General features: G+C 50.6%; 1 protein-coding gene across 3 annotated transcripts in view; it reads left to right on the top strand.

Annotated features, from left to right (window-relative positions):
- Positions 1-26,302, top strand: part of Mov10l1 (Mov10 like RNA helicase 1) — a 64,045-nt gene that overhangs the window by 19,952 nt on the left and 17,791 nt on the right. For all 3 annotated transcript variants that reach the window (XM_078052306.1, XM_078052305.1, XM_040276454.2), the window contains exons 11-18: positions 5,632-5,809; positions 6,050-6,120; positions 10,104-10,195; positions 15,552-15,610; positions 16,234-16,331; positions 24,347-24,455; positions 25,009-25,187; positions 25,813-25,959. In XM_078052306.1, the coding sequence (XP_077908432.1) occupies positions 5,632-5,809; positions 6,050-6,120; positions 10,104-10,195; positions 15,552-15,610; positions 16,234-16,331; positions 24,347-24,455; positions 25,009-25,187; positions 25,813-25,959 (933 nt within the window). The remainder of the gene's footprint in view (positions 1-5,631; positions 5,810-6,049; positions 6,121-10,103; positions 10,196-15,551; positions 15,611-16,233; positions 16,332-24,346; positions 24,456-25,008; positions 25,188-25,812; positions 25,960-26,302) is intronic.

The following is a 26,302-nucleotide window of genomic DNA, read 5'->3' as shown; positions in this document are numbered from 1 at the left end:
ACACCTTCCTCGTGCTGATGGAAGGTTCCAGTGATGCCTTGTGACTGAGCTCTTGGCCCACAGACTGAGCCAGGAATTGCTTCTTCTAGCTCCCTATTGATTCTCTTTTCTCTGCAATATGGGGGTTTTCTCCCTGAAAGAATGTGCACATTTCGTCTGTCTGACTGGTTGCACACAGCTATTGGGCTCCTGTTAGGCTCTTGGTGATGGTGCTTCTCTTTCCTCAGGCACCTGGCTGGCAGAGGGCTGCTCACTGCATCAGTCTTCTCAAAGAAACAGCTCTTTGCTTTTGTTGGTTTTGTCTTGTTCTGATTTCCCTTTCAGCTGTCACCTACTGTGTTCTTTTGTTTTTGTTTTTTGCCTTTTTTTTTTTCTTTCACTAGTGTATTTGATTTCTTTTGCTCTTTTTTTAAGAAGGAAGCCAAAGTCATTTGGTTTAAAATCCTTGGTTTTTTGCTAACATGGGTTTTTAGTGTTAGAAAATTTCTTCTTCAGTACTAAATTGGCTGTGTCCTGCAAATTTTAATACATTATATTAAAATTTAGTTCAAAGTGTCTCTTTCTTTTCCTACTGACTTCTGATCTGTGGTTATGTAAAAGCATGTTGAGTTTCTGAACCTGTGGGTACTGCTAACTTGATTCCACTGTGGCCGTCAAACATACTTTATGACTGAATGCCGTTGCGTTTATTGATAACGCAGCCTCTTTGGGTAAATATTGCTTGTATGTTTGTCTTGTCTCAGGAATGTCAGTTAGGTGAAGCCAATCGGTGGAGCTCTTTATTTTATGTTTTTCTTATTTTGTTGCTTTTTATTTTATTGTGTTTTAAATTTTGAGGTAGGGTCTCACTGTATTGCTGAAGCTGACCTGGACTCCTGATCCTCCTGCCTCAGCCTCTCGAGTTGCTGGGTTCCTAGGCATGCACCCCTGCCAAGCTTCTAGTGCTCCTTACTCTTGTGTAAATCCAGATTTCCATTGGGATCATTGCACTCCTGCCTGGAGGACTTGGACTCTGCATGTCTGGCTTGCCTATGGGATCAGTTCTTTCAGTCTTTTATTCTGAAGAAGTCCTGTTTTACTTTCACTTTTTAATAGGCTCTACTGTAGAGCAGTTTTAGGTTCACAGAGGAAGGTACAGACATTTCCACGTAGCCTCTGCACCCAAGCTCAGCTCCCCGCCATCTACATTCCCACCAGGGTGGTACATTGCTGAAATTGATGAGCCTACATTGGCATGCCCTGGTGGCCAGAAGCCCATAGTTTATGTTAGTGAACTGAATGTTGAACATTCTGTAGTTAGGACAAAGGATAATGTCATGCTGAGCACAGTGACTCACTCCTGCAATCCCAGCAACTCTAGAGGCTGAAGCAGGCGGATCACCAGTTCCAGGCCAGCCTCAACAACCTAGGGAGATCCTGTATCAAAATAAAAAGGGTTGGGGATGCAGCTCAGTGGTAGAGCACCCCTGGGTTCAGTTCCCAGTACAAAAAAGTTAAATTATAATGTCATGTGTGCACCATTATAGTATCACACAGAGCAGTTGCACTGCCCTGAATCTTCAGGGCTCAGCCTTTTTGTTCGGCCCTCCCTCAGCCCATGGCAGCCACAGCTGTTTCTTGTGTCTGTAGTTTTCCTTTTCTGGAATGCCATGTGGTGGAGTTACACACATGCAGCCTTTTCAGGTGGACTTCTTTCACTTACAAAGGCACATTTGATTTTCTTCAATGTCTGTGCACGGCTGGCAGCCCTGTTCTTTTTAATGCTGAGAATATCCCATACTCCAGATGGACCACAGTTTGTTTATCCACTTCCCTTCTGAAGGACATCTTGGTTGCTTCCAGTTTCAGAAATTAGAATAAAGCGTGATGAGACACCCAGTGCAGACTTTCTGCTAATTTTTAAAAATATTTTTTTAGTTGTAGATGGATACAATGCCTTTATTCATTGATTTTTATGTGGTGCTGAGGGTCAAACCCAGTGCTTCACACGTGCTAGGCAAGTGCTCTACCACTGAGCCACAACCCCAACCTAACCATACAGTTTTAATGACTGTGGCTTCATAGTAGGTTGTGAAATTATGAAGTATGAGTCCCCCATCCTCGTTCTTCTTTTGAAAGATGACCGTTCATCATCCCTTGAGATTTTCTATGAACTCTAGAGTGAATTTTTCTTTTTCTGCAAAAAGTATCAGTGGAATTGTGATAGGAATTGCATTTAATCTATAGATTACTTTGGTTACTGTAGACATTTACTGTTCTAACATTAAGTGTCCATGAACATGGGTTGTGTTTCTATTTATTTTTTTTCTTTGAGCAGTATTTTGCAGTTCTTAACATACAAGTCTTTGACATTTTGGTTAAATTCATAAGTGTTTTGGTGCTATTGTAAATGGAATTATTTTGTTACTTTCTTTTTCAGAGTGTTCATTGTTAGTGTTTAAGAGATGCAACTTATTTTTGTGTTTTGACTGTATCCTGCTGCTTTGATGAATTCACATATAAATTCTAACAGTTTATTGTGAAATCTTTAGGTTTCTTACATGTAAAGTCGTGCCATCTGCAAACAGATGATTTTACTTCTTATTTCTAACTTGGATACCTGTATTTTCTTTTCCTTGCATACTTGCTCTAGCCAGGAGTTCCAGAAATGTGTTGAATGGAAGTGGTGAGAGTGGGCATCCTTGTTCTGTTCCTGACCTTGGAGGAAAAGCTTTGCATTGAGAAGATGTCAGCTATGGGCTTTAATGACCTTTACTGTGTGGAGGAGACTCCCTCCTCTCTGTAGCTCAGTGTCCCTTGATGAGGGCACTGGATTTGTCATGCTCTTTCTGCATTGAGCTCGTGTACGTTTTCCACTTGGTCCTGTGAAGGTGTACGCTGCTCAGCAGCCTCCAGAGGCTGCCCCACCCTGGGTCCCGGGAACAGGCCTCCTGGTCGTGACATGTGGCCCTCTCAAGGGCTGCACCACCCTGGGTCCCGGGAGCAGGCTCCTGGTCGTGACATGTGGCCCTCTCAAGGGCTGCGCCACCCTGGGTCCTAGGAACAGGCCTCCTGGTGGTGACATGTGGCCCTCTCAAGGGCTGCCCCACCCTGGGTCCCGGGAACAGGCTCCTGGTCATGGCATGTGGCCCTCTCAAGGGCTGCCCCACCCTGGGTCCCGGGAACAGGCTCCTGGTCATGGCATGTGGCCCTCTCAAGGGCTGCGCCACCCTGGGTCCTGGGAGCAGGCTCCTGGTCGTGACATGTGGCCCTCTCAAGGGCTGCGTCACCCTGGGTCCTGGGAACAGGCTCCTGGTCGTGACATGGGGCCCCCTCAAGGGCTGCGCCACCCTGGGTCCTGGGAACAGGCTCCTGGTCGTGACATGGGGCCCTCTCAAGGGCTGCGCCATCCTGGGTCCCGGGAACAGGCTCCTGGTCGTGACATGTGGCCCTCTCAAGGGCTGCCCCACCCTGGGTCCTGGGAACAGGCTCCTGGTCGTGACATGTGGCCCTCTCAAGGGCTGCCCCACCCTGGGTCCTGGGAACAGGCTCCTGGTCGTGACATGGGGCCCTCTCAAGGGCTGCCCCACCCTGGGTCCCGGGAACAGGCTCCTGGTCGTGACATGGGGCCCTCTCAAGGGCTGCCCCACCCTGGGTCCTGGGAACAGGCTCCTGGTCGTGACATGGGGCCCTCTCAAGGGCTGCGCCATCCTGGGTCCCGGGAACAGGCTCCTGGTCGTGACATGTGGCCCTCTCAAGGGCTGCCCCACCCTGGGTCCTGGGAACAGGCTCCTGGTCGTGACATGTGGCCCTCTCAAGGGCTGCCCCACCCTGGGTCCTGGGAACAGGCTCCTGGTCGTGACATGGGGCCCTCTCAAGGGCTGCCCCACCCTGGGTCCTGGGAACAGGCTCCTGGTGGTGACATGTGGCCCTCTCAAGGGCTGCGCCACCCTGGGTCCTGGGAACAGGCTCCTGGTCGTGACATGGGGCCCTCTCAAGGGCTGCGCCACCCTGGGTCCTGGGAACAGGCTCCTGGTCGTGACATGTGGCCCTCTCAAGGGCTGCGCCATCCTGGGTCCTGGGAACAGGCTCCTGGTCGTGACATGGGGCCCTCTCAAGGGCTGCCCCACCCTGGGTCCTGGGAACAGGCTCCTGGTCGTGACATGGGGCCCTCTCAAGGGCTGCCCCACCCTGGGTCCTGGGAACAGGCTCCTGGTCGTGACATGTGGCCCTCTCAAGGGCTGCGCCATCCTGGGTCCCGGGAACAGGCTCCTGGTCGTGACATGTGGCCCTCTCAAGGGCTGCCCCACCCTGGGTCCCGGGAACAGGCTCCTGGTCGTGACATGGGGCCCTCTCAAGGGCTGCGCCACCCTGGGTCCCGGGAACAGGCTCCTGGTCGTGACATGGGGCCCTCTCAAGGGCTGCGCCACCCTGGGTCCCGGGAACAGGCTCCTGGTCGTGACATGGGGCCCTCTCAAGGGCTGCGCCACCCTGGGTCCTGGGAACAGGCTCCTGGTCGTGACATGGGGCCCTCTCAAGGGCTGCGCCACCCTGGGTCCCGGGAACAGGCTCCTGGTCGTGACATGGGGCCCTCTCAAGGGCTGCGCCACCCTGGGTCCCGGGAACAGGCTCCTGGTCGTGACATGTGGCCCTCTCAAGGGCTGCGCCACCCTGGGTCCCGGGAACAGGCTCCTGGTCATGGCATGTGGCCCTCTCAAGGGCTGCGCCACCCTGGGTCCCGGGAACAGGCTCCTGGTCATGGCATGTGGCCCTCTCAAGGGCTGCGCCACCCTGGGTCCCGGGAACAGGCTCCTGGTCGTGACATGTGGCCCTCTCAAGGGCTGCGCCACCCTGGGTCCCGGGAACAGGCTCCTGGTCATGGCATGTGGCCCTCTCAAGGGCTGCGCCACCCTGGGTCCTGGGAACAGGCTCCTGGTCGTGACATGTGACCCTCTCAAGGGCTGCGCCACGCTGGGTCCTGGGAACAGGCTCCTGGTCATGGCATGTGGCCCTCTCAAGGGCTGCGCCACCCTGGGTCCTGTTCTCTCTCTACATTTTTTTAAATTATATATATATATATATGTTTTTCAGTTGTCAGAGGACCTTTATTTTATTCATTTATTTATATGTGGTGCTGAAAATCGAACCAAGGGCCTCACACCTGCTAGGCAGGTGCCCACCACTGAGCCCCAGCCCCAGCCCATGCTCTCTCTCAGTCTGGCTTTGATATCCTTGCAATGTGGCTCCTTAGAATGTTTTTCAAATATCCTCTTCAATGTTGGAACAATGTGTAGTGTTTAGTAGAGTTTACCGTGAGGCCCTCAGGCCCAGGGCTGTTCTCCATCAGGAGGGTTTTGACCACTGATTCAATCTCCTTAGAAGCCGTAGCTCTGTTCAGAAGACCCAGCAGAGAAAACAGTGATGACAGAGGCATGCTCACTAGGGAAGGGGTCTTCCTGCCAGAACTCCCTGGTCCTCTGGAGGCTGAAGGCTGGGAAGCCTGCTGACTGAACCCTCACCAGGGCAGACCCTTGGGTGGGTGCCAGCCATGTGGACATGCTCACGCTGGGCTGCTGCTCCCTGGACATGGGCCTGCAGGACCTGCTACTCTGCTCTCACGGATGTAATTCTGGTTTTTTCGTTTTTTTTCAGCTTTTGAACATGTCAAACTATAAGGAGAAGTTCTCTACTCTGCTGTGGTTGGAGGAGATCCATGCAGAAATAGAACTGAAGGAGTACAACATGAGCGGAGTCACCCTGAAGAGGAACGGGGACCTGCTGGTGCTGGAGGTCCCAGGGCTGGCGGAAAGCAGGCCCTCCCTATATGCAGGTGCGCTGGCCCTGGGGGCTCCCTCCCACTGTCTCTCCCATCTTTTCATGGAGCGCTCCACTTGGACACCGTCAGCGCTGTGTAAATGTTAAGCATGCCACTTTATCAACTCACAGTTGTCTGGGAGCTGATCCCAGGACTGTTCTTCGTTCACATCCTCGGGGCTTGGTTTCACAGTGTAGCAGGAGACATTTGTGATCCTGTCTTAGTTTGACACATGATAATTTATGTTTTGACCAGGTGACAAACTGATCTTAAAATCCCAGGAGTACAACGGGCATGTCATTGAGTACATTGGCTATGTGATCGAGGTAAGAGGACTCCCTCCTGACCCATTGGGCTGACCCATTCATTCTCAGGAAAGGTGCTCCCTTGGGCTTTGGCTTCCTGTTGGGAAGTGTGAAGATAAAGTAAATCTTTAAATAATCTTTGATGTGTGAAAGGAACATGGTGTCTAAAGAGATTCTGTCATTTTCAACCTCATAAGTCACCTATGTTGTGATGCCTGCACTGGGTTGACTTGGGCACACTCTGGAAGAGCCGACAGGGCAGTACCCTGCACAGGGAGGACTCTAGAACGTGTAGAGCTCGGGGTGGGGCAGGAGGTCCCGTTGGCTTGGCTCAGATTGCAGCCTGACAGGGCAGTACCCTGCACAGGGAGGACTCTAGAACGTGTAGAGCTCGGGGTGGGGCAGGAGGTCCCGTTGGCTTGGCTCAGATTGCAGCCTGGACCTCCCTGCCTGCATGGTGTGTGCTTCTCAGGCTGATTCTCACTGCTGCTATCCTGAGTGAAGTCCCAGGAGTACTGCTGGGAGCTGCATGTGTGTGCATGCTCAGTGTGTGCAGGGATCCCATGCTGCCCAATGTGGAGAGGGAGGGGCATGCCCAGCTTCACTCTCAGAGAAGAAGGACTTGTGGGACCAGAGGCTCTTACGAGGATTCCGAGGGGACCCACATAGCTCTGGTGTGGAGCTATGCTGTGCCTGAGATGAGAAGGAGGTGTTTTCCTGAGCTCCAAGACTCTAATGACCCAGAGCCTCAGCTGTTGATGGCGCTGCAAATCACACTTGGTCCCGGGCTCATCCTTGGGGGTGCATGAGTGGCAATGGTGGAAGGTGCAGGGAAGATGGGCTTGTTAATCTGCTTGAGAAGAGGAGGGTGGCCTTGAGTAGCTGGAGGCCATGGAGAGCCCTGGAGAAGGCACAGGGACTTGGGCAGCACTGGAGGCTAGTGGCTTTGTGGTCAAGGTGTCTAGGCTTCTTGGACGAGGCTGGAGCAAGCTACCTGACCAAGCCTCTTGCTGTGGGTGTCAGTTGTGCGAACTGGTGGAAACAGAACAGTATGATTCTGCAACAGTGTGTTGCTCCCACAGCTGCCACTGAGTGGGCAAGCCAGAGGAAGGGGCAGGTGCAGAATGCAGCCAGCTAAAGTGGGTAGCCAGGTCTCAGGAAGATACACCCTGCCCACCCCCCTCCCTCCTCCTACAGGTGGCACCATCACTGCACCTGGGGTCAAATGCCGACACCATGGCCGTCCTCAGAAGCAGGTCTTTCATCCCTAGGTCAGCCTGGAGTGTTTAAGCAGGACAGTGCCTCAGCACAGGGACACTGGGCACCTGGCACCCCTTTAACTGCTGTGCTGTGATCATTATCGCTCCTCCTTTTCTTTGAGTTTGAATTCCACCTGAGACCTGCTGAACAGCCTGAGAGAGAGCCAGCTGGAGAGTTGTCCAGTCTCCAGTCTCCTTTTTCTGGTGAGGCCTCCACTCTGTTAAGCTGTAGGGACCATCCTGTCACAGCTTCTGTACCCATCCAGAGGGTTCAGAGCAGGAGCCAGGAGGAGAGTCCTTATCACCCGAGAGAGTGTCAGCCTGCACTTCTTCACAGGCCCCGAAGAGCTTGCTCCTGCTTCTTTCTCCAGGATCACACCCATGAGTCCTGTCCCCCCACTGGCACGCCCTGCACCCTGACGTGTCGCCAGCACACACAGTATTGAGAGTGAGAGGATGGGGAGAATGGGTGTGAGTACCAGCCTCATCAGGGCAGGATCCTGGCCACAGCCCATCCATCCAGCTGGCAGTAAAGCCAGTCCCTCCTGCTGGTCAGGCCCACCAGGCCCAACCACACTCCCTGTGGGAAAAGATCACCCCTATGGGCCTGTACCCGTGGGCCCCTGAGCACTCATCGTGAGTGGCAGTGTGCTGACAGGGCTCAGGGGTCTGTTCACCTTGCCAACTCTTTAGCCCACTCCAGCTGTTGACAAGTGGCATGAGGATCCCACAGATTGCCAGGCAACTGTCTTACCTTTCACACCACAGACCAGTTACGCATCAAGGAGGAAAGCTCCGGGTACCAAAGCCTCCAAGTAGGACCAGAGATCTCAGCAAGAGGCACTGTCCACTAATTCCTGTGGGGTGGTGGCACCACCTGGGCACTCGCACAGAGCTCTGGTATCGGAGGCCGACTAGCACTTGATTGGTCTGACTCTCCTGCTGACCCGTGTGGCATCCTAGGGTCACGCTGTGATCTGGATAGCCCCGTCTTCTAGGGTGCGAGCGACTTGTCTTGTGCATGGGCGTGCCTTCCCACATCCCCATGGGTGGAGCTTCACTCACCTTTTCCTTTGTGATATTACCTCTTTGCCCTATTTAGGATAGAATGTTCCATGGAAACGCCTTGTGTGTGTCCCTGTCTCTTACTGTGCCCTTGAGTGTGGCCTTCCTAGATGTCAGTCAACCTGCTGAGAGCAGACATCATGAAGATAGACTCAGCCCCCTAAAACCTGACCCCTTGCCTCATTTGAATGGCTTCTCCTCTATAAAAGGGGTCAGCTCACTGTCTTTCTGCGGACCCTTAAGGTCAGAGGAGCCGTCATAGCACCCCCAAAGAAAAAGGTATTTCTGTCTCTTGGTGGTTATTTCACGCAGTCCAGTTATTTCAGTTTCCCTGGAGTGACCCCAGAGTATTTTAGTCACGTGCAACCTGGCAAATGGCGTCCCTGGGTGGGCAAAAGGTCTGAGTGTTTAAGTTGCCGGGAAAGTGACACTCTGGGTCTAGAGGCAGAGCGGGCCACCCAGCTGCTCAGGTGGTGCATTCTGTGGGTCCCCCTGGCTGTGCTTGGTTTTGCCATTGGTGTCTTGGCCAGAGAGTACGGTGAGGGACTCAGGTCCTGAATGGCGTGGCTGGTGGAGGAGACCCAGAGAACAATTAGTCACCACACTGAAGTCAGGTTGGCGAGTTGGGCCCTCTACAGGTTAGCAGTTCTGGAGCCTGGGGAGAGAAGGCTCCTGTGCTGACTCTATCTAGCACTGCCCACTGGCCATGCTCACAGAGGGCCTCCTGCCTGCCCTCCTGTCTCCCTCTCTGTCCTCACTTCTCAGGGCCTGCTTGGTTTTGTAAAGCTGCCCTGACCCTTCATGTTGCCTGGTGCTGCTTGTCTTTGTCTTTCGCCTTCTCACTCCAGGCACCGCCTCTTAGATTCCTCTAAGTGGTCAAGTCAGCCTGTGGCATCCTGGCATCAGACCTGCCACAGGCTCTCTGCCCTGGCCCTGTGTTAGGAATCTAACACAGGTAGTTTCCTGTGTGTGTGGTGATCTTTGGTTATGAGCTCACGTTCATTTCTTGCAGTCTCCTCTGGTGAGCTGGCTGTCCCTGTAATGGAGTTGTGGCCACATCTGCTGAGAGTGGGGGGCATTGACCGGGTCCTTTCCAGCATGTGACTCTTCGTTGCCCTCATGCCCGTGGTCTCAGTTGCTCAGATTGCAGCTTCTGTGCCCTTTGCTGGAGTTGGCCTGGCCCTCGGGAAGTGGCCCTGCCTGAGTGGTCCTTATTTACCTGAGAAGGTTTGAGCTCCTTCTGCAGCTCGGAGTTTTCCTTCCTGCAGAATCTGGCTTCACCCCTTCCCACTGCCAGCAGGAGGGCAAGTCTAAATGATCTTTCTGTGGCAGCTGTGATCCACAAGAGCACCTGGCTGCACCTGCAGCTGCGGGCTGGTTGGCCTCCTGAGTCAGTAGCCTGGCTCAGCCCTGTCTCCTCAGAGCCTACGCCTGGGGAGACGCTGGCTAAGTGTGGCTGGTGTGAGTGGAAACACTGACCATTGACTCCTGTGTTGTGTGACTCAATGACTTCAAGATGTGATTCTTTCAGTTAAATTTGCAGATATTTAAAATATAAAATGTGGCTCACATTTATAAAATGAGTTTTTCTTGTTATGTTACTGGACATGGATGGATTATTCCAAGAAGTCAAGGTTAATGTAAGAACTTGTCTATTGTAAATCCCTTGTCTTTTTTCAGATTCACGAAGAAGATGTAACTCTTAAACTTAATCCAGAATTTGAGCAGACGTACAACTTTGAACCTATGGATGTGGAGTTTACATACAACAGGTAGGCACCAGGTAGTCCCACCATGCCCTCCTCACCGTGATGGGCATGCTCCCAGCAAGGCCACTGACGTCTCCCTGGGGATAGGGGAGCTGCTGTGTTGACCCGTATCTGTGGTTTGGGTGCTCTGTGTACCACTTGTCTGTGCCTGTGAGTACAGCTTCATTACAGTTAACTTGTGAGATAAAGACACAGATGATTCTATGCTCACTCATTTTTGGAACTTCCCTGCACCCAGTCCCGTCGCCCACGTCGCCTCCAGTCCACCAGCTCCTTCGCCTCACCACCCCTTTCTGTCTCCCACTGACCTTTCCAGCCATTAACTGGAACTTTTTTTTGGTGGGGGGGACTTGGCCTGGGACCTGTGCTTCTCCTGCCTCAGCCTCCCAAGTACTGGGATTACAGGCGTGTGCCCTCACTTTTATAAGAGATTGTATGTCTGTGTATGCACATGTGTGCACATGAGAGGTGTGTCCTTTGGCTTCAGTTCTTCTGAACCTTTTGGAAGGCTGGTTGCTGTGTGCAGTTGCAGGAGCTGTGCTTCTCACTGAGCATCGTTACCAAGAGTGCCCCGGTCCTGTCTGTAACTGGGTCTCCTATTTCCACCACTGTCCTCTGTGCTGTCTTGTGACTCTCCACCCCCATCTGCTCCTCTGTTGATGCACATTCTCATCATTTCTGAAGCTGACTGTTTGTTTATTGAACAAGCTGCGTGCACACTTGGGTAACATTGCAGGGTTGGAGTTCAGTGGCAGGTCCACACCTCACATGGGTGCACCTGTGCTTCCAGGAACAGTGTGTTGGCCCGTGCCCCTGAGCCTGGTGGTTAAACTTCACAGTTTGTGCCAGCCATGTGGGCAGATAACACACTTCATTGTGATTTTTTTTTAAACCAAGATTTTTTTAAATATTTTTTTAAATTTATTTTTATGGGGTGGTGAGGATCCAACAGGGCCTTATGCATGCGAGGCAAGTGCTCTACAGCTGAACCATAACCCCAGCTGCCCTCAATGTGATTTTACCTTGCATTTCTTTACCTGCAAGTTGAGAATCTCCACATTCATTGGTCATAAAATTTTCATCTTCTGTGAAATATTTGCTTGTATCTTTTGCCCTCTTTTTTATTGAATAATTTGTCTGATTTTTATTATTTGCAGGGATTTTTGTGTATTCATTATGTGAAACTATTCTGAGATTTTAAATCTTTTCTGGGCTTGTCATTTATCTTTTAATTCTATTTTAAAAGTTTTTATTAACTGAAAGTGTTGATTTTTTTCAGGCTCATCAGTTCTTTTCTTACCGCCATGCTTGTCCTCTGTGGTTTGAGAAGTCAGGGCTGCACCCAGTCTGGGCTGTGTGGAGGGTGAAGGGGCTGGGGAAATGGAGCAATGGAGCTAGTTCTCTTTTAAGGTGTTTGACCGTGGAAGCAGAGGGGCAGTGCGTGTGGCCTCCACAGGGACACTGGGATGTTTTCTATTGGTGTGAGAAGCGGCAGAGCAATGAGACGTGTTTGGAGCCTAGGAGAATATGAAGTGCAAGGTTGAGGGAAGGTGTGACCAGGTGGGCCACCTGGGACAGCGACCTGTGCAGGGATGTGCAGGGGTCCATCTTGCAGGGGTGGGAGGGCGGAAGATCTCAGCTGGTCAGTGAGCCTGAACTTCTGGTAAAGCCATTGCAGCCAGCGGCAGTATGGCTGGTTGTGAGTTTATTAGTACTCCTCCACTGGTGAGGAGCGGGACACCTTTTCACAGTCGTGCCATTTGTACTTTCATGGGTCACACTTTCAGTGAAACATCTTAGAAATCTTTGCTTAACTCAAGATCCTAAGAGAGCCCTCTGGGTACCTTTTGTAAAGACTCTAGTCCTGTTCATGAAGACAGAGCCCTTATAGCCTTCTGTCCTTTCAGAGACCCCACCTCCAAACACTGTCCTGTTGAGGATTAGAGTTCTGGGGATGCACACACTCCGTCTGTTGTGTGTGGCTTTGTGGCAAGTTCAGGAATCAGGCAGGCCGCGCTCCACCTCGCTCTACCCGGAGTTGTCTGGTCTTCTAGGCCATCTGTGTTCCCACTCGGGTTTTAGCTCATCCGAGTGGGAACACAGTGTCTATAAAAAGCCTGTGGGATTTGGATCAGGATCACATTAACTCTAGGTCGGTTTAAGGGAGAATTGTTGATGTTAAGTACTGAGTCTTCCAATCTCTGAAAACGCTGCGTCGTTCCATTGATTCTCCCCACTTCTTGTCTCCATGTCTTTTGCAGTGGTTTGCACTATGCAATGTACAGGTTTTGTGTATCTTTTGTCAGTTATTCCTACTTAAAGAAATTTTAACTATTGCAGGTATCAATTTTAACTTAAGTTTCCAATTACTAATTTTCAGTATTTATAAAAGCAATTGATTTTTGTGCCTTTATCTTACGTTCTGCAAAATTGCTAAACTCACTTAGTTCTAGCAGCTTTTTTGCAGATTACATAGGATTTTCTACATGTGTAATTGTGGTTTTAAATGAAAGATTCCTTCTTCCTGTCTTGCCCCATGCATTTTTTGGTGTCCCTCACCCTGGGGTGTGGCCTGAAGCCTCTGGGCAGGGTTGTGTGGCCGTGGATGTGGCCCACCGCCTTATTCCCGACCTCGCAGGCTGCCAGTCTCACAGCATCAGTGCAGTGGGAGTGGAGGATCCTGTGCCGTCCCTTGGGGGGAGGAGACATAGCCCTCACTGGCTAGAGTTTCTAGCTAGGGATGGATGTGATGGTGTCCAGGGCTCTCTGCTGCAACGCCATGGTCCTCCTGTCTCCTGAGCAGTGGAGGTGCTGGTGAGCTCCTGGGAGCAAGCACCGTGGCTGTGACCAGGTGGCTGTGTGTCGCCAGGTCTCATCTGCAGGTGTGCCAGTCATGTCTGCATCTGTGTGGAGGGCTGTGTTAGGCTGTGGCGTCCACTCCTCCGCCTTTCGGGGAGTGTGTGTGGAGTGAGTTCCTTTTCTCCCTAGGTGCTGGTAGAATTCACCTCGAGGCCCTCCCTGAGGCTTGGGTTTTGTGGGGCACTCTTCTTTCCCGGTCCCAGGAATGGAACCCAGTGGCCCTTGCTCTTTTGCATTTTATTTTGAAGTAGGGTCTTGCTGAATCACTGAGGCTGGCCTTAACTTGCCATCGTGCTGCCGTAGGCATGGCCACTGTGTCTAGCTGTGGGGCACTTCCATACTCCCTGTCCTTAAAGACACAGGACCCTTGGGTTGTCCGCTTTTCCCTGAATGGGCTTTGGTGTCTGAAGGAAGCTGATCCACCCAGCTCTAGCTGCTTTACGAGAGTGGCTCTGTCTCCCGGTGGCCCCTTCCATAGCTCCCCATGCGGGCTCCGCTGGCCACTGCTTCTGGCTCCTGGTGTTCTCACGTGTGCTCTCTTCCTCTCTCAGCAGTCTGGCCACATGTCTGTCGTTGGATGACCTTCTCGCAGACTCTAGCACTTCTCATCTCACTGCTGTTCTGTTTTCTCCAGTGTCCGTGGCCCTGTCCCACTCGCCCTGGGTCCCGCCTGCCTTTCTCTGGTTCCCTGTGGTGGCGGGGAGTCGGGGTCTGAGCCTTTCTTCTTGCTTGGTGCTTGGTGCTGGTGAGTGCCACCCTCGGGGAAGTGTCCCAAGGGCTCTGCCCCTGGCTACTGTGCCACAGGACCATCCAGCAGAGAGGTCCTTTTACCTGGGTGCAGTGACGCTCAAATGCAGGGGGAATTGTCATCCTTGACGCTATATCCTCTTCTTGGACGGTGGCTTCTTTCTCTTCCTTGTCCTTTTTTGGGATTCTCACTCACGGTCTCTCTCCTGGCACCCTCCTGTCTGTTTTCTTTTTTCTAGTAGTTTTCTGGTGCTTTGTGTCTTTGTCTTGTTTCTTATTTTAGGGAAACGCTTTTGGTATTTTACCCCTTAGTGTCTTGATTGGTCAGGTCCTATTTTAAGATACTGATTTTGAATATTTTTTAGTTACCTCTTCAACATTGTGTTTTCCTTCAGCCTTGCAATAGGAAGTATTTCAGCTGGAGAACTTTGTGACCACCTTTCTTCTATACCCAGAATGGAAGGAGGTGTTTGGGTGAATCGCGGCCTCTAGGCTCATGGGCTGGGCTGCGCTGGTGCTTCTCCATGGCTCTTGGTCTCCGGGTGCCGGTGTGGTTTTCTTGCTGCTGCTTTCGTTGTCACGTGTTTGGAGTCTGTCGTGGCAGCTCTGAAGAGACGGTGAAGTCCCTCTTCTCTCTGCCTTGGTGAGGCTGGGGTGCGTGGGCGGCCATGTCACACCTTGGAGGCAGTGCTGTTGAGTCCTCCGTGGTTCTTTTCTAGCTCTTGCTCCTCCTTGGGTGGAGGTGGTCGTGCCCAGGCAGGGTCCATCAGGGGCAAAGAACTGGCTGCTCTCGGGAGGCACTTTGGTAGACCTCACAGACCTCTTGTCAGGCTCCCCGCCATGGGGGTGGGTCCTGCAGTGACCTTGAGCACCACCTGCCCTGGCCGTGCAGTTGGGGTTGAGGGGTGGCCCTGCAGGCCCATGTCTGCCCTTTCCAGGTTCCGAGAGGCTGCAGCAGCTTCTGGGGGACCCCTGCCGAGGGACCCTGGTTCTCTTTACAGACCGTCCTCTTCATTTGCACTTTGGAGCTGTGGCCATCCTGTGTCACTGAAGATGACTTTTATTTTCCATGTTTTTCTTCTTGGTTATTTTCAGTGAATTTCAAGGGAGCAAACCCTTAAAATACTATCTCCCTTCTGTTAACACCGTGATATTGGCATCGTCCTGACACTTCATGGCTGCACCTTCAGCTTCTTCTACACGCCTGCTTCATGCATAGAATATAGAATCCAAGCTCTCCTGATAACATAAACTCTCTCTTTTTATAATTTGGAATAAAACTTGTGATTTTGTGTAGATAGACCCAGTAAAGCACTCCTCACACCCCGGACTGCCTTCAAGGCCTTATAAGTCCTGAGCTCTACCATGGCCTTTATTTTCCAATACTTTGTGAAGGACATGTTAGTTTGACGTCTTGAAGATTCTCATCTTAGTCTGACTTATGTTACTGTAACAGAATGCCATAAACTAGGCAATTTATAAGAAAAAGAAAATCATTTCTCCCAGTGGTGGCAGCTGGGGAGCCCATCTGGCGAAGGCTTCTTGCTTCACCTTGAGGAGCAGCAGACACCAGGGACAGGAGAGCATCTGGAGGGGGAGGGCGGGAAAGGGGAACGCGTCTTCCTGACAAGGCCTGTAAATGCCCCATAAGTGTTGGAGGGGACGTTCACCCAAGCCGGCAGGCCCGTCCTGCGAGCTTTGCTGGCCTTCATGGCTCCAGGCCACGCGGCTCATTGTGCTTTCTCTCTGGCAGGACCACAAGCAGACGGTCGCACTTTGCCCTGGAACAGGTGGTGCACTTGGGTGTGAAAGGTAGAACTTCGTGGCCTGCTGGCCTTGCTTACATCTGTCTTCCCCAGCGCTCTCCCAGTCTTCCTGCAAGACTGTGTGTGAGGCAGTCTCTTCCATCCTGTGTCAGAAATGAAGCAGCATAATATCCGTGGTTTTTACTTTTCTGTTGGGAAGCTTGTGGGTCTTTTACTGGTTCAGTTACATAAAAAATAGCATGCTTGGGCTGGGGTTGTAGCTCAGTGGTAGAGCATTTGCCTAGCATGCATGAGGCACTGGGTTCAATTCTGAGCACCACATATAAATAAATGGATAAAATAAAGGTCCATCAACAACTAAAAAAATTAAAGGGAAAAAGAATAGCATGCTTAAATCATTGGAAATAGGTCCATTACCCTCTGCAATAGCTTCCCTTGTAATGTAAATCATTTTTGTACTCTCAGAAAGACAAGTGGGTGACTTTGTTGTGAAGAATAGGCAGCACTGGTGCTGTGCTGAGTTCAGAAGTAGATGAAGGGGGTCCAGAGAGGAATAGAGTGGCATGTGGGCCGTTGCACACAGTGAGTCAGGGACATTCCGGGTGCTGCCGTGTGTTTCTTCTGAGCTCTTCAGTAATATCTACCCTCTTACCTTTTCTCATTTTCAAGTGTTGTTTCCAGAAGAAATCATTTTGCAGTCTCCTCAGGTGACAGGGAACTGGAGCCATGCCCAAGACACCAGGAGGAACAGAGAGCCCACCACCAAGGTAGTGCTTTGACGACTCCCACTGTCTAAGAAGGTGATGTTACAAATTCACGTCCAGGTAGATTAGCTCACGTGGACTAGAGAATTAGAGGAGCGTAGTCCTCAAAAAAGCAAAATCAGTGAAAACCAAAGTATGCATAAAATTGATTTAGTGTACATTTATATACAATTATATATAGGTGTAAGATGCTGCAGTAAGTGGGGAAACAAGATCTAGGTGTGTATGTGATCTTGTTGTTTCATTTTAAAATTGGTTTTGGAGACATTTACATCATTATATATTCATAGAAAATGAATGCCCACTCAGCAATATTTTTCTTCCATGTTGGAAATGGAAGCCAGATGTTGCTGTAACAGAATGCCACAGACCAGGCAATTTATAAGAAAAAGAAAATCATTTCTCCCAGTGGTGGCAGCTGGGAAGCCCATCTGGCAAAAGCTTCTTGCTGTACCTTGAGGAGCAGCAGACACCAGGGACCACAGGAGAGCATCTGGAAGGAGGAGGGCGGGAAAGGGGAACGCGTCCTCCTGACCAGGCCTGTAAATGCCATCAGTACTTTTGCCTCACACGTGCCAGGTGAGCACAGCACCACTGAGCCACCCCCCAACCCAAGCAGCTCCTTCACATCTGTGGTTTTATGAGTGCTGCAAAGAGGTGCTACCTTTGCTTCTCCAGTCAGTCCCTCCATAGTGGCAGTGTGGCACCTGCTGTGTGTTAGGTGTTGTCCTAGACTCTCAGTGTATTTTTGAATAAAACAGAAGCCGGCTGGGGAGGCAGCTCAGTAGTTGACTCACACTCAACATGGGTGGGGCCCTGATTAAACACAAGCCACAAAGAGAAAGTGTGACTGATTAGAGCCCCCTCCCCCCAGAGTAACAGCAGTCACAGTTGGCAGAGACGTTGAAACAGGTGTTGTAATTAAGTGAAAGACACGTGCACATTCAGTGGACATGTGAAACAAGAGGCACACGTTGTCATCTCGAGGTGAGAAATGTAGTGCCTGTGATGAGCAGTGTGCTGGACAGAGAGGGCATGAGACCGTGCAGTCCACAGGAAAAGGGAGAAAACCACACAGAGAAAAGAGAGCAACCCCACTTTACTCTAAAAGTACATCTCTTTTTAAAATATGTAACGAGCACGGTGAGTCGTGGGCCAGCTCGGTGACCCTAGGTTTGTCTGCCTGGAGTCCCAGAGAGGGGCACAGGGACTTCTGAGAGCCACAGTGGGCAGATGTGGATTTGAGAGATCTGCACGTGAGAAACTCCTCAAGCCCTCAAGAGAGGACTGGGCAGTGACTGGACACAGGACACCAGATCCCTCAGGGCCAGTGATGGCCAGCAGAGCGCATCTCCCAAGCTGCATGCAGCAGTGCCTACATACATACCAGAGATGGGACAGCCCCTTTCTGAAGCAGCACAGAGCAGGTTGCATTGGGGCACTGTCTTTAAAGTGTGGAAAGGAAAGAGAAAACTGCCAACCTGGAAACCCCCGAGACCTCTTCACGGCTGAGACATTCCCACACACTGTGGTCATCTGACCCCTGGCAGAGGCGCCAGAACGTGCTGGAGAAAAGAGCCTTTAAACAAGTGGTGCTGGGAAGACTGGTTGTCCACATGGAGAGAAACGGCCTGTGCCCTGCGCAGAGTCAGCCCACCATGCATCCGGCTGGGGACGGGCCAGGAGCTCCATGTGCCTGTGGATAGCATGTGTGCCTGTGCTAGTATAGCCACTTTGCAGTCACCAGGGATGCTCCTCAGAGACCAGGCCTTGACCCGCCATGGGCCCCAGCTCTGCCACTCCTCAGTATTCACCCTGAAGAATCAAAGTCAGCGTGCGACAGTGAGACATACACACCCTGTTTACACCAGCACAGCTCACAGTCACCCACTGTGGACCAACCCAGGCCCGCCAGTGGACAGTGGATGAGTGAGTAGATAAAGGAAATGTGTGTGTGTGTATGCACACAATGAGGTTTATTCAGCCTAAAGAAAAATGAAATTATGTCATTTGCAGGAAATTGGATTGAATTTGAGAGCATTATATCAAGCAAAATAAAGCAGATTCAGGTCAAGGTTTGTGTTTTCTCTCATGTGGAAGCTAGAGAGTAAAATGGAAATAAGGATCTTATAAAAATAGAAGGGAGCCATAGGGTAGAGGAAGAGGTCAGGAAGGGGTTGGGAGGTGCTAGGGAGTGAGATTGACCAGTGCTGTTCTTTGCATGTGCATGTGTCACAGTGAATGCAGTTTTTGTACGATTATTATGCACTAATAACACTTTTTAAACATTTATTTTTCAGTTGTAGTTGACACAATACCTTTATTTTATTTTTATGTGGTGCTGAGGATCGAACCCAGTGCCTCACGTGTGCTAGGCAAATGCTCTTCCTCTGAGCCACAACCCCAGGCCCATTAATAACATTTAAAAAAAAAAAAAAAAAAGAATCTTTAGATGGGCCGGTTTGTGGCTCAGAGGAAGAGCAGTTGCCTAGCATGCGTGAGGCACTGGGTTAGATCCTCAGCACCCATAAAAATAAACAAATAAAATAAAGGCACTGTGTCATCTCCAACTTTAAAAAAACATTAAAAAAAAACTTTAGACATACAAAATTTGAAAGATCAAAGAATTAGTGACCAGCATACCTGTCTTGCTAAAAATAAAGTCCTTCAGGCATGAAGAAAATGGTATCAAATGGGAATAAGGATCTATACAAAGTAGTGGAAACTACCAGAAATTAATTATACATATACAGGTAATATAAAAACATTTTTATTTCTAAAAACTCTCTTTAAATGACTTTTTTTTGAAAGCAGGGATTTAACACAGGGGCACTTAACTGTTGAGCCACATACCCAGCCTTTTTTTTATGTTTGATTTGAGACAGAGTTGCTTAGAGCCTCTCCAACTTTCTGAGGTTGGCCCCAAATTGGTGATCCTCCTGCCTCAGCCTCTGGAGCTGCTAAGATTACAGGTGTGCATCATGGCGCTGAACTAAAAGACACTGTGAAGCTGAAATGCCAGCAGTATATTGTGGATTTGTCAGATTCACAGGTGTAAAGCATGCAGTGAAGACAGCACATGCAGAAGAGTGAAGAACGATGTTGTGAGGTTTTTAGAGGCTGTGTGAGGCCAAGCAGTGTCACTTACAAGTAGGCTGTAGTCAGCTAAAGACGGTCACTGGAAACCTGAGGCAACCCTGAACAGTACAGAGTAAGTAACTGAGAAGTAGGGACACGTGCCCCAGGGTCTGTGACCTTGCTGATGTCCAGTCCACTTAGACAGTCAGAGAGAGGTATTGAAATCTGTGACTGTGATTCTGTACCCAGAATAGCTGAAACACAGAAAACATATATCAAGGTGATAGTTTCAGGGTTTCTGGTACTAGAGATTGAACCAGGGTCATTCTACCACTGAGCTACATCCCCCATCCTTTTTATTTTTTATTTTGAGGCAGGGTCTTGCTAAGTTGCTGAGGGTCTTGCTGAGTTACTAAGTCTGGCCTTGAATTTGATCCCCCTGCCTTAGCCTCCTGAGTCACTAGGATTATAGGTGCATGCCACTTGCACCCATCTCGTGGTGGTAGATTTAAGTCTAAGCACATCAGTGTTCTAAACACTGCAGTTAAACAATTCAGATTGTCAGATTAGATGAAAAAGAAATACCTACCATCGTCCTCAGTGTCCTCAAGGGTTTGGTCCAAGGCCCAGACCATGCCCAGGGTACTAAAGTCCGTGGACACCCCGGGGAGTCCTTTAGACACACAGTGCCATCTTGTCCAGCCCGCACACATCTTCCTGATGCCGAGTTGACCGCAGGTGGCATGTGGTGCCTGGGAAGGCATAAACGCTCCCTAGGTGGTGGCCACACAGCATTCAGTGGGTAATGACAGAAGGTTTGCACATGACACTGCAGGTGTGGAACCCAGGGATGCAGAGACTGTGTGTGCTGCCAGTGGGAATCACACTTAAATACAAGGACAGGTAAGTCGAAAGTAAATGATGGGAAAAGATAGGTAAGGAAGAAAGACAATGATGCCAACCATTCGTGTCAAAGAAAGTGGGTCTCAGAGCCAAGAGCTCTTAGAAAACGGAGAAGAATCAGGAGAGGATTGCAGTGTCCCCACGGGGTCATCCGTCAGGAGCACGTGGCGGTGCCAGGTGCCTCCATGCTGAGTGCCTGGCTGCCTAGGAGTACCTCCAGCACCCCGACTCACACAGCCACAGCACCACACAGGCCCAGTCAGCTAGCACTGTCTGCACCCCAATTTCAGAGTCCACGGAAGGAAGCAGTGAGTCCAGAGCTGGGACCGGAACAGTAACACCCACTAGAGTGACTTCAGAAGTCAGAATTCCCCAGAACCTGGAAATCAGGTGTGTACCCCAAAATAACCCATGAATCAAAGAAATGAGGAGTGGAATTGGAACGTTCTTACCAGACCAAAAATGCTGACTCGACTTGTCAAAAGTCGTGAGATGCCACCAGAGACGCCTTGGGAAAAGTCTGTAGCACCAACTGCCTGATTTTGAAAAAAGACTTCAAGTCAGTGGCCTCAGCTTCCTCCTTTAAAAAGAAATTAGAACAGGCACAGTGGCACACACCTGTAAACCCAGGGCTCGAGAGGCAAAGGCAGGAGATCACAAGTTCAAGGCCAGCCTCAGCAACTTAGGGAGACCCTGTCTCAAAAAATAAAAAGGACGAGGGATATGGCTCAGTGGTTAAGGACCCCTGGGGTCTAATCCCAGTACCAAATAAATAAATAAATAAATAAATAAATGAAATTTTTAAGAAGCAAAAAGCCAGACAAAAACAAATAGAACTTGAATAAAGCAAAAGAGAATGATATACATTGAGTAGAAATTGAAGATGAATTGCTGAGTAAAAGTCAGTCCTTTGAAAAGATGAGTGAAGTTGCTGAACCTTGAACCAGACTGATGGGGTTATAAGAAATGCGCTGCCCCCTGAATCCACAGGTGTTGGCTAACCGCATGCTTCACCTTCACTGGCCACTGGTACTCAGATATTTGGTCAGACCTTATTCTGGGTCCACTAAGGTCAACGATCTCAAAGAGAAAAATTGTTTGCACAGCAAGAACAAACCTATCCTGTGAAATTGCAAGAAAGGAAAAGGAAATTTGTTCTCGTTTTGCTGTGTTACCTTAAAACTGCAAAGGTTACGGCTACACCACCTGCTGAGTGCCTGGGACAGAGTGCAGGGGTGGAGGGGTCAGCCCCAGCACTGCATCTGCAGGAGAAAGCACACGTGCAGCTTGGCCCTGTCCACAGTCAGCATCCCACTGGGCACGGCAGTGGTTCAGTTTTCCCTGGAGAATTCTGGCTCATACAGCTATGAACAGATTACTGATTAATACAGCAACTTGCATAAACAACTTCCATATTTGTTGAAAGCACAAGTTGCTAAAGCTCCCTCAACAAAAAATCGTGCCTGATTAGCCATAGATCTGTTCAAGAATGAACTTCCAGTTAGAAACATCACCACCTTCCCCACAAAAAAACCTCTGCTACACAGCGTTGCTGGTGAAATTTTCAGGAAAAGATGACACCAGTTCTACAGACTCTGGCTCAGGGAAGTTTAATTTCACACTCGTGGCCAGTGTTGCTAGGTCTGGTGGCTCATGCCTGTAACTCCAGCACCTCAAGTGGCTAAGGTAGGAGGATTGCAAGTTCAAGGCCAACCTGGGCAACTTAGACCTTGCATCAAAATAAAAATAAAAGGTCTAGGAATGTAGTTCATTGGTAGGGCGCCCCTGGGCTCCAGCCTCCGTACCATGAACAAATGAATGAGTGAGCAAGCAGCGGGTCGGTGCGCTGAGGACAGACTCCATTGCAGAGAGCTTCGGCACCTGAGAGCTCATCCTGACAGGACAGGTGTCCACTAGAGGACACTTGGGATTTCCAGTACTTGAGGTGACACTGTGTCTATGAAGCATAAAAATAAATGGAATGGCCTTTTTCCCTCCTAGTGTAGTTTTCCTAACTCCTGCCAGGGTCACTCGGGAGCACAGAAGTCCAAGTCTTGGAACAAAGTATCAGCAAGTTGAACATGCAGGAGGCCAGGAAGCACTCCCCTCACATCAGCCAGTGTCCTTCACCTTACTGACAAGCTGAAGAGGAAATCCCAAGTGTCCTCTAATGGACACCTGTCCTGTCAGGATGTCCTTCCCCAGAGAAGCCTGCTCAGTGGTGAGGGCGCTCTCCTTGTGAGATCAGGACCCTGGCATTTCTGTGTGACACTGAGCAGGCCCTGGAGGATGATTAGTGTGGCGAGGCGGGAGAGGAGGGACCTACAGGGTGCGTGGGAGTCTGATGGACTCTTCAGGGCATCCTCAGGGCTGAGCGGTTTAGCAGGACAGAAGACATGAGGCTGGCGTGCAAAAACAAGCCACTCACGTCCTTTCACAGACACAGGTGGGGTGTTGGAATACCACTTAAAATAGCATCTAAATGTTTTAAGACCTCAGGGATAGATCAGAGGAGCTGTGCAGGACTGTCTGCTGGCCACTAGGGAGCGCTGATGGTACCTTCCCCAGCTCAGACTCAGTATAGTTTAGACGCCTGTTTTCTCCAAGTTGATGGATAAATTCAGAGCACATGCAGAAATGCACACCTGGATTTATACCTGACAGCAAGTACAAAGCTAACGCGAGATGGCCAGAGCCCAGACCACAGAACTTCAGGAAAGCACACAGAAGACTGCCCCGTCCTGGGAGGGTCATATGTGACCTATAGAGAAGAAGTTGACAGGCTAGACTTCAGTGAAATGAAACAGCTGACTGTCAGGAGACACTGAAGACCACAGATGACAAGAAGCAGGTAGAGAGAAAACTCTTAAGCAAATCCTCCATCTTGAAAAGGACTGGTGTCCAGGTCTCCAGTAAAGAACTGCAAGCTCAGCAGGAAGATGGCCAGCCCTTTACCAAAGAACACAGAGGTGGCCGACCCTGGGAAGGCCATCAGCATTGGCTGTCATCGTGGGGGAGACGGCCACAGTGAGCTGCTACCACACACCTGTTGCAAGGGCCAAAACTTGAGAGGAAATGGAAAGCGGGCTTATATGCGGCTGTTCTAAGACGCGTACTGAGAGTTCATGGCATGTTGGTTACTGCCCAAAGCTGGAAACGGCCGTGTCAGTCAACAGAAGAATGGACAGAGAAACGGGGGGGTATTCTTGGAGTAGAGCGCCCCCACTTGGACATAGGAAGGACCTACCCAACAACATGGATGGTCTAGGAGCCGTGGAAAAGGGCACAGGCCAAAGGAGTTCCTGCCACATGCTTCCCTGTGAGTGAGGACCAGTGCAGCAAGCCTGTGGCACCACTGGACATCACATGCATGTGGCTGATGGCACCACAGTTGTGCTCCACAGCACCTGGCAACAGTTGTAGACAGATCACCTGGACAGAGGCTTCTGGGATAAAGTTTGGCGATATGTGCAAATTTTTAATGAGGGAACTTTTATGTAGCAGTTATACAGATCCAAGAATTTATCCTCTGAAAGTAGGTGCTTGCACAAGCAGTGAATATCCTTGTAATGGCGAAGAAGTTTCATTGGTCCAGGGCCAACTCCATCTATGTTTAAACATGCCTGCCAGACCAGTTCCTGGGCAGGACCTTGCCCAGCCCAGCTGTGCCTGGAGGGGCTGCCAGGTCCACCCACCTCTGGGCAGCTCATCAGCCTCTCGAAGGCCAGCGGGAGGCCAGCTGAAGGCCAGCCAAGGAGTGGAAGGATATGCCTTTGTCAAGTAAAATGTAACCCTTGATTTTGGTTTCATTGCCACAAAATTTATGCTTGTTTTTAAGAGACTGATGGAAAAACTGATGGAATCTTTTGATCACATATCCTGTATTTTCATTATATTTTGAAAAATATGACTGTGGCCCATATCAAGAGCTGTTACGCATTAGAAGCAGATATTGGTAGATGTTTATGTCTGTTCTTCAAACTAACCCAGTGCATTCAAAGCTAAGTTTTTAACATCCTCTGCGTGATCATTTCTAGAACAGGAAAACCGGGAAGGACCAAACTAAACATGCCGGGAAACAGAGGCACACTGGGGCCAAGGACCTGCCAGGGGTGGCTGCCCTCACCATAGAGACGAGCAGCCTGGGTGCGTGAGTACCGGGGCTCAGAGCAGAGCGGCCTGCTGCACGTGGGTGCCAGAGATGCGGGCTCCCGCTCTGCTCAGGGGCCGGGCCAGGGCCTCATCCTGATTTTGGCTTAGGCACTCTATTCTAGACTCAGATTGTGGGTTATTTTTGGCCATTTGGGCTTTTAAGCAGTTGTAGACAGGTGTGTTTGAGACAGGTCTCAAACTCCTGGGCTTGAGCAGTGCTCCCTCCTCGGCCTCCCCAGTACAGGGGCTACAAGTGTCTGCCACCACACCTGGCTTATCACAGACATTTTTAAATCCCGTGTCCAGTACTCGAGGTGACACTGCATCTATGAAGCAGAAAAATAAATGGAATGGCCCTTTTCCCTCCTAGTGTAGTTTTCCTGACTGCCCCACACTGCTCAGGTAGGCATTCCCAGAGGCGTGCTGTGCTGGTGTCTGTGTGGTGGGCGTGCCCCAGAGCCTGTCTGCTGCTGCCTTTCAGCCATCAAGGCCTCGGTGCTCCGACTCCTGGCCTCTAACCGAACCCCTCTCTTCGCTCCAAACACAGCCGATGAAACCCAGACCCCCAAAGCAAGAGACAGGGAGTTCTTCAACCCAGTGCTGAATGAGAACCAGAAGCTGGCCGTGAGAAGGATCCTCAGTGGCGACTGCCGCCCTCTCCCGTACGTCCTCTTTGGACCTCCTGGGACTGGGAAGACCGTGACCATCATCGAGGCGGTTCTGCAGGTAAGGTCAGCAACTGGCTGCTTTGACTCCGTGCTGTGTTCCTGCGTCTCAGTCTGCAGGATGGGTCAGTTCGCACTGTGGTCAGAAGGGCTAAGAAGGCCAGCGCGCCATGGTCAAGCGAACTGGTGTGGATGCTAGGGTGGTGAAAGCCTACTTGGGGAGGTACAACTTAGTGTCCAGAACAGAACCACTGATCTTGTCACAGAGTCCTGCTGCAGAAGCTGCCTTGGCTATGGCTGAAGCTACCACTCTGCAGGAGCTGCCAGTGTCTTTTATATTTCAGATCAAATTTATGAAAATGCTGTGTATTGAGTATTTCTGTGCCATTCAGGGTTCCGTTAGCAAGCTCACCTGAGTGCCTGCTGGTGCCGTACAGTGGTGTGACCTGGTCCTGCCTTAGGAGGTGGTTTAGGACCATGGGGAATGCAGAGCCTCACCGCCCACCCTGGTGCCTGGGGACGCCTTGTGAGGCAGAACCCTGGCTGTGCTGTATTCAGGGGTCTCAGGGGTCGAGCCAGCATCCACGTCTGGCAAAGCAGCCTGTGTGCACTGCACATCAGGCCTGGGGTTTCTGCTGTGCAGGGTTGAGAGTTATGATCCTCGGTCTCTTGTGTCTTGGATGAAGGTACATTATGCTTTGCCGGACAGTCGGATTTTGGTCTGTGCCCCCTCTAACAGTGCTGCTGACCTCGTGTGTTTGCGACTGCATGAAAGCAAGATGCTGAGACCAGCCGCCATGGTCCGGGTTAACGCCACCTGCAGGTTTGAGGAGGTGAGCCCCAGGCATGGAATGGTAGCAGGCTGCCTCCTCAGCAGGTGCCCTGGGCAGGCAGGGGCAGGGGCAGGAGGGTGACAGCCCCAAGCCGCCTGCAATTCTGGTGTGCCCTGCACACCTTGCTCACTGTCACATTCCAGGTTGTCTGTCCTGACACAGGTGTCCTGAGCTTTCTTAAAGTTTTTTGTTCCTCTCTTATTTGACCTGCAAATGAATTGTTCTTTTTTAGTTCTGTTTTGTTGGCTTGGTTACAAGTAGAGCTTCAGGGAAATGGTAGGCTTTTGGTTTGCTTATAGACTGAAACGTTGCTTTAAAAAAAAATTGAAGCCAGGCTCAGTGT

This window comes from Ictidomys tridecemlineatus, chromosome 6 (genome assembly GCF_052094955.1).
Source record: "Ictidomys tridecemlineatus isolate mIctTri1 chromosome 6, mIctTri1.hap1, whole genome shotgun sequence".
NCBI classification, from domain to species: domain Eukaryota; kingdom Metazoa; phylum Chordata; class Mammalia; order Rodentia; family Sciuridae; genus Ictidomys; species Ictidomys tridecemlineatus.
This window is presented reverse-complemented; position numbering and strand designations above follow the sequence as displayed.